The following is an 8,117-nucleotide window of genomic DNA, read 5'->3' as shown; positions in this document are numbered from 1 at the left end:
AATCTGAATTCTTTTGATCAATTAGTTCACTGAACTATATATATACTGACGAAATTTCAGCAATTTTCATTGCATTTATTTTCAAAAAATGCCTGATATATATAGATTGACAGAACATAAATACTGTCTACACCATCAGCACCTTGGAATTTTGTCACATTATCCGAAGATTAATACATGTGATTTGTTAGAGCAAAAAATGTGCTATTATCTGCATATAACATGCTTGGTTTGAACTGGATAGACCCATGTCTTGATACTGTAATTGCTTCTTTCTGAAGATCACTTGAATATCATCTTCTGCAATTCATTATTCGGTAGATGACCACACTGCCTCATTAATTTCTGCTATTATTGATTGTTTCAGTTTGCGGTGGCCTACCGCTCGATGATCATCGATGGCTCATGGTGGTACATTATTCATCAAACCAACAATTATTATATATATATATATATATATATGCTAAAATCCTTGATCAAAAGACAGTGAATGAATTCAGAGCAATGAAGAAATTAACATATGGTTTACAAGTAAATTAAGGCTGTATTAATTAAGTGAAGCTGAATTGTCTGATTTTTTGTCTCTATGCTAGGTACAATGATGCTGTCATGCAAATGAAAACATGTCTGTTGTTGTTGTTGTTGCTGCTGCTGCTGCTGCTGCATAAATGATATGATTCCTCACTTCCTTTTTTTTTAAACTTTTTCTTTTTAAATTTCATTGGCGCCTACTTTCCTTTTGAAACTTGCTAGGTGAGAAGCTGAACATGTTTGCCAAATTGCTGGCAATCTTAGCCTCAATCATGTCAATCTTCAGAACATCAGGCATTATCTTTGTATTTGTACATATTCAGGTCTGATTCCAGTGAAGAAGTAAAACTGCAACAAGTTTTGTGAGTTGAAAGGTGGTTGGGGTCCACATGTGCAGGTCCAGGTAGGAGATGTCATGGATTTCTGTGGAGGATTCAGAGCTGGTCCACTGTTGCCATGATACACGGGTTGCCAATTCCAGCTCCAGCTCTTTCAGCTCTGTAATCACTCACAATTTTCAATGACCTTTTTTCATTTTTGAGACTGAGTTTTTTGAGTCACCAGAACCACATGAATTTTAGTGTTTTCATATCATCTCTTCATTGGAACATTAGTTTTTAAGTTTTCAAGATTTCTTGTTTTCAAGCATCTGTTTTCTTGTTTAGTGTGTACTGGATTAGGAATCAGGTGAGTGCAGTCAATACTTTATATATATATATATTTGTACATTGTCTTTTAAATTCTGCAATTTAATTTGAGGTTGTTATTTAAATTTTATATTTTCAATTTTGTCAATTTAATCTTATATTTTTAAATCCATTGTAATAGTCATGTTAGGGTAATCAGCTGGTTCAACGTAGTAACACACATGGCATTGAAATAGAGCAAAATAAGAAACTACCAACCAATGTATTTAAAAATATATATATATATATATATATTTTGGTGTTCATTTTAATCTATTAACACTAAGTCTATTGCAATAATAAAATGTTGTATTTACTATCTATTAATCTATTGACACTGAGTTCATTGTATAGAGTGTTCATTTTGAGAAGGATTCAACATCGAATTTCAAAACTTATAAAGTAATAGCATATCTGTGTTGAGGTATTAACTCCACACATGTGAATATTTTTAACTTCCCTTCACACGTTGGCGTTTATAATCTATTTGTAAAAATTAAAAAAATAAGGAGAAAAAAAAAATTTAAAAAAAAATTGTTGCATTCTTGCAAGGCGTGTATATATGTTGTTTGATATGCATGGTAGTTACTTTAAATTTAATGAGCTTAAAAGTCTTTTCTCTCAAAAGGGACCAAGGGAGAGGGACTCTTCATAAAAGTACAATAAATGAGCAATATTTACAACAAGCAAACCTATTCTTTAATTCATATATAGATATATATGTGTATATTCATGCTAAATAACATTGCATTCAATTCTGGTCTTTGCATGCATTTATTTCTAAAATCTTGCCTTGCACCACATTTCATGTGACCTGACTGAAGCCATACTTCATTAATGATAATCTAGAAAGTAACTAGTAATTAATTTATAATTAACAAATAATGGATAATTAGTTAAATAATAATACTTATGAATAGTTTATGAATAGAAGTGTACTTTTTGAGTTGTTTAAATGAGTAGCAAGAAGCTTGGTAATTAACAGTTACTGAAGAAAAGCATGCTTTTCCCTCAATCAAGCAAGATTAGTCTAAATGTAGGCGTGTTGTACTTAAATCCTTGTCATCACTTTCCCTGTGATCATCATGATTTATCTATCTAGTTTATATATTTAATAAATTTTAAGCTATTTATTTATTGCAAAAAATCAAACTATATCCACTTTTATTAGTTATCTTCTCTTTTAAGTTAATTAACTTTGTATAAAGATACATTATGTTTTTCACTTGGCTTGACACATGACCTGTCTGCATGAAATATGAGATGAGAAGAAATTTCAAAGAAAATCTCCAAACACTTTAATTATTTAGAGAAGGTTTTTGAAAAATAGAGAAGTTTTTTTAAATAAAAAAATGGAATTGAAATTTCACAAAAATTAAGGTTTTAATGTTTTATATAAATCATAGTGAAACTTGAGAAATTTGAAGCTAGAACTAATATAATTCTTTAAGGCAATATATACAAATAATTCATGACATCTTTCAATTTCAACCGTCAACTTGTAACCATATAACTAAGACTGACTAATACATCCTAAAACATGAACAACTGAACTTATACTTTAAACATGATATTATATATATATATATATATATTAACATTCATTTTGAGAACTTCTAATTCAATGGACTACATGAGAATACTCTGGGATTATATCATCACATTCATCAAGTTATAGTTTAATTTTAGCCATGTATAAAGAATAAAATAAACTCATGTTGCAGTAACAAATCTAGACAATTTGTTAACCATAATAAAATCAAGCAAAACCTTAAAAAATTTTAGCTGGTGATGAACAATAAGAAGTGCATAGAAAAAAGAAGAAGAAGATAAAAGATAATAATGAGAGGGAACTGGTCTATTAATGGCACTACTACACTGAAGAACCATAGATAAGAAAACTAAAAGTAAAATTAAACCAGAAGAAGAAAGATAACAAAAAGAGAGAAATCACTCAAGCAATGGAGGAGGAGGAGGAGGAGGAGGATTAAGGAGTGGAGGAGGAGAAGAAGAAGAAGGAGGATCATCACAAGTAGTATTGATCTTCTTGGCTAAGTTGTGCTTGTTGTTATGCATCCAAACCTTGAGAACTCTTCTCTTGACACCAATCTCTTGACAGAATTGCTGGACAAAGCTCTCTTCTTGTTTCTGTAACTTCCAGCCAACTTGGTTAGCAAAGTCCATCATCTTCTCCTTCTGAAGGGGACTGAACTTGGTTCTGAATCTCTTTTTCATAGCCATGGTAGGTCTTGCCATTGGCATCTCATGGTCAGACTGGTCTGAGGAGTGGATGGCACCCAATGGCATGATCATCTGGTGTTGTGAGATGAGAAGTCCCTTCCTTGGTTTGCTGTTGTTGTTGGTGGTGGTGTTGTAATGGTGGGGGTAGTAGCAGTGTAAGTGGTCAGAGCAGGAGGAGGAGTGGTCATGCATGCCTTCAATTTCTTTTCTGTGGAAGTTTCTATGGCAGTTGCATGCAGAGCATTTAAGGGCTTCAAGGCTGCCTTCTTCACCACTAGGCATGAACTCTCCACAGCCATCTGTGGCATTGCCACCAATGGAAGCTGCATGGTTTTTGAGACACTCTTTGTATTTCACTGTCTTCATCTTCTTCATGCTGATGTTGTTGTTGTTGTTGTTGTTGTTGTTGTTGTTGATGTAAGGAGGGAGGATGAGAGGAGGGTTTGTTTCTTGGATAATTGGGATTGCCATTTGATGATGCTGTTGTTGTTGTTGATGATGATGATGATGTTGATAATGATGATGATGGTGATCCACTTCATCCCCAGAGAGATCCATATGTTTTCTTGGAAGTTATGGAGAGTTGTGAGACTGAATCAAACTTCTTGGACTCTTGCTTTCCTAAATATTGAACAGTTTGTTTTGTTGGTGTGAAAGAAGAAGACAACACCAACTACAATGGTAGAAACAGTGTAAAAACAGCACTCTCTCAGTGAAAGATGGACAACATATAAATATATATGAATATAGATATATATATTTAAACAGTGAGAAATAGAGGAAAATTTTTTAGGAGTAGGCCGAAGAGAAAGAGAAGAGGAACAAAAGAAGAAGGGTTTTAGAGGATTGTCAAAGAGAGAAGATAAAAATAAAAAGAATAGATTTAAAAAAAGTGTGGGGGTGGTGTTTGCTTTGCTTTGCTTTGCTTGCACTATCAGGCATCAAGCTTAGAAACACAGATGGAGAGAGATGAGAGAAAGAGAAGGCAGTGGTGTCAGAGAAGGTGAAAAGAGAGAGAGAGAGAGAGAGAAGAGAACATGGGACCCTACCAAAGGAAAGGACACATATACCTTCAGTCTTTGTTTGATGTTTCAATGCTCCTAAAAAGACAAGGCCAAGATTACCAACTTAACCTCAGAGAGTCAGAGGTAACACTAGCCCATATATGTTTCATTTGTTTTTCATTTGCTTTATAAGATGAATTAGTGAATACATCTTCTTCTTTTAATTTCTTGTCTTTTAACTGTTTTTTAAGTGTCATGTGTTAAGCTTTGCACTTGAGAATTTATGATGACCATTCTCCAAACTCCACTCTTTGTTTATGCTAAGCATGCATTTTTAGTCAAGTGGGTAAGGATAGTGCAATGTGACTTTCAAACTAGTTTGATGGCTAGGAAGACATTGATATTAATGGTTTCTTTTGGTGGTTTCCATCTATAGTTCTCCTTTTAGATATATATATATATATATATATATTAATAAAAACTTTGTAGTACATTTCACATAAAAAATTAGAAAAATACATCGTCCAAAAAAAATGATGTGAATTTTCCTAATTGTATTTAATAATTTTAATAGAATAATGCAAAATTCAACGATACTGTGTTACATAGTAGATTATTTATTTATTTATTTATTTATTTATTTATTTATTTGTTTATTTATTTTTTATTTTAACAAAGCGTAAATAAACCACTTCAAGAGCATACACAAGTGTACATAGTTAATACCTCACACACAAGTGCTATCTTCTCGACAGGATACAAATACTTACATAAAAAACTCGATGTTAGTAGACTAAAAAGTCATTAGTTAAAATATTTTATATATTTAATTATTATTCAAGATATTACTTGTGTCGTGTAGTATTCTATATTTAGTAGTAAACAATAGCACATAATCAAGAGTCAAAATATTCGCATATGTGTGCAAGACTTATATACTTTGATTATTTAAATATATTATCTTTCTTTAATTTCCTTTTTCATGTTCCTCCACCAATGACTCCATTTTCAAATAAATTATAGTTATCTCACTTTATTTTATTTTTCAATAAAGTAAAGAGCACATCTTGATCTATTATTTCATCTTTCAATCGATAAATTAGATCTTTTTCCCTCGCAAAAATGATTAAGTACAAATTGAAGTTTAAGGTACTTTGAATATTTCATTAAGATACATTAGAGAGATGAGCCTTTTAACCAGAGGCTTATTTAAAAGGATCAATGCTGTTCTAGAGTCTTTTTGTCTACCATTAACTTTCCAAAGATAATTCTTTATAATTTTTGGAACCATATCTTTATAACAACCTCCACTTTATTCTTCACTATCTGGTCCTCATATTCTTCCTACGAAGATTCAAAGTCACTACTACTTTCCACTTTGTTCATATATAATCTTTTCATCAAATTTTAACAATATATATATGTGCTAAGCATAAAAGGTGATTGAAACAAAAGGAATAACCATCTTAAAAATGATTTATCTTGCAATCTTAATTCCTTTTCCAATACTAACTTGTATATATATAGTAAGATAAATGATTCAGATGTAGTATTATCATTATTAGTTATATATAAGCAACTTATTTTATGCAAGATTTACTTAATAAAGTTAGCATTAATGAAGAATCAATAATCATTCTTTTGAATGATCATGCATTGATGAAATTAAATTTTCTACAACTTCTTAATATATTTGTTCTGTTAAGGCTGTTTGATCAGACACATTGCTGGAGCCACTGCAGTCTGCTCGCCAGGTTCCTGTACAAGCTACTAGCTTGGTCTATGTTGTAGTAGAAGGCTCGTGAACTACTTTGAATTGGGATTCACAGCATACCCAGAGTTATCTTAATGTTATGTTTTGCTATAGAATATGCTTTTACTGTATGTTTGTGTTTTCTATTTCAGTTGTTCTGGTTGTATGAATTATGCTGCTTTACTAGCACGCATATCAATTGTTTGTTTAAATGCCTGAATGATCTAATGAAGTTCAATGCAAGAAAATTCAAAGCAATTCAATTGTCTACTCTTCTTTTCTTTACTTCCTTTCTTTTGCTCTTGTATTGTGAGATCAATTGACAGTGAGCTTGAGTGTTTTGAGTGAGATCATTTACACAACACCTCTCACCGGATCCTAACAGTGGTATCAGAAAATGCTTAACATGTCAAGTTCATCATCTGCAAGAGAAGCCAATGTCCCATTCTTCAAAGGAGAGAATTACAACCTCTGGAGCTTGATGATGAAGATGATGTTTAGGTCCAAAGATTTGTGGACACTAGTGGAGAAAGGGATTCAGTGAAGAAGGTGATGGAGCTAGACTGAATGAGTGTATAAAAAAGGATGCAAAAGCCTTATACCTCACTCAACAAGTACACCAGAATTCTCGTGAGAATCTCAGAAGCCAAAACAGCAAAGCAAGACTGGGAAATTATCAAAACTGAATTCTAAGGAAATACAAGTAATCAAACTGTCCAAATTCATTCTCTTCATCGAGAATTTGATGCTACTAAGATGAAGCATGGAGAATTAGTCCAAGACTTCGTCAGCAGGGTGCTGGACATTGTGTACCAAATCAGAGCCATGAAAGAAGAACTTCCACAGAAGGCAGTTGTGTCCAAACTACTGAGAGGCCTCACATCAAGGTTTTCTCAGGTGGTTCACTCAATCATATCCGCGAAGGATCTTAGCACTCTCACAGTGGAAGAACTCAGTGGTCTGCTGAAGAACCATGGGTCCATATCAGGCATTGAAGGAGAACAACAACAGGAAGGAGAATAAGCTCTTCACATTGGAAGAGGATATGCTCAAGCCGGAGGAAGAGGACGTGGTCGTCAGTTCAACAGAGGAAGAGGACGCGGCAGAGGCCTTGATGATGGTCGCACAGAGACAAGTCGCTCAGGAGAAGGTCACAAGACATACAAAGGGGTTCAATGCTTTGTGTGCAAGAAATTTGGGCATATGAAATCCCAGTGTTGGTACAGAAACAGAGAAGCCAACGTTGTGAAAGAAAAAAAAAAGGAGAAAGAAAAAGAGAAAGAAGAAACAGAAGTTGCGTTTATGGCCATCAGTGAAGAAACAGACAAAACAGGGGGAGTCTGGCTCATTGACAGTGGTTGCTCTAACCACATGACCGGAGATGTGAACCTGTTTCAAAGGCTTGAAGCAGTTCCAAGTCGATCAATCACAGTAGGAGACAGGAAAACTCTCAAAGTCGAAGGAATTGGGAGTGTGAGTCTCTGTTCAAGCAAAGGGAGAATAACTACCCTGAATGATGTGCAATTCGTACCCAACCTCGCTCATAATCTGTTGAGCGTTGGACATATGATGGATTCTGGGTATGATGTTGAGTTCACCAGAGGAGTGTGCAACATCAAGGATGCCGAATCCAAAGCCCGAATAGCACAGGTATGCATGACATCTCACAATCTTTTCCCATTGGAAGCAGATGATGTTGGATCTTCTTATCTAGCACAAAATGGAGAGGTCTCTGACCTCTGCCATAGAAGATATGGCCATATAAATGTGAAAAAACTGAAGCAATTAACAGAGCAACAGCTAGTGTCAGGGTTACCAAACATTAGCAATGTACAACCCTACGAAGCTTGCTCTCAAGGAAAGCAAACTCAGACAAAGTTTCCCAAAGGATTGGCAAAGCGA

General features: G+C 34.0%; 1 protein-coding gene across 1 annotated transcript; it reads right to left on the bottom strand.

Annotated features, from left to right (window-relative positions):
* Window positions 1–3,132: 3,132 nt before the first annotated feature.
* Window positions 3,133–4,491, bottom strand: LOC120260804 (zinc-finger homeodomain protein 4-like). Its single transcript, XM_039268368.1, has one exon. It carries the CDS (start codon window positions 4,014–4,016, stop codon window positions 3,168–3,170), a length of 849 nt encoding a protein of 282 aa, XP_039124302.1. The 5' UTR covers window positions 4,017–4,491; the 3' UTR covers window positions 3,133–3,167.
* Between the last annotated feature and the right edge of the window lie 3,626 nt (window positions 4,492–8,117).

The sequence above is a fragment of the Dioscorea cayenensis genome, chromosome 5 (assembly GCF_009730915.1).
Source record: "Dioscorea cayenensis subsp. rotundata cultivar TDr96_F1 chromosome 5, TDr96_F1_v2_PseudoChromosome.rev07_lg8_w22 25.fasta, whole genome shotgun sequence".
NCBI lineage: Eukaryota > Viridiplantae > Streptophyta > Magnoliopsida > Dioscoreales > Dioscoreaceae > Dioscorea > Dioscorea cayenensis.
Note: the sequence above shows the minus strand (reverse complement) of the source record. Positions and strands in the feature narration are given on the sequence as shown.

Excerpts from the sequence above, each read along its gene's own strand:
- LOC120260804 (XM_039268368.1), bottom strand. The coding sequence starts at position 4,016 with ATGGATCTCTCTGGGGATGAAGTGGATCACCATCATCATCATTATCAA.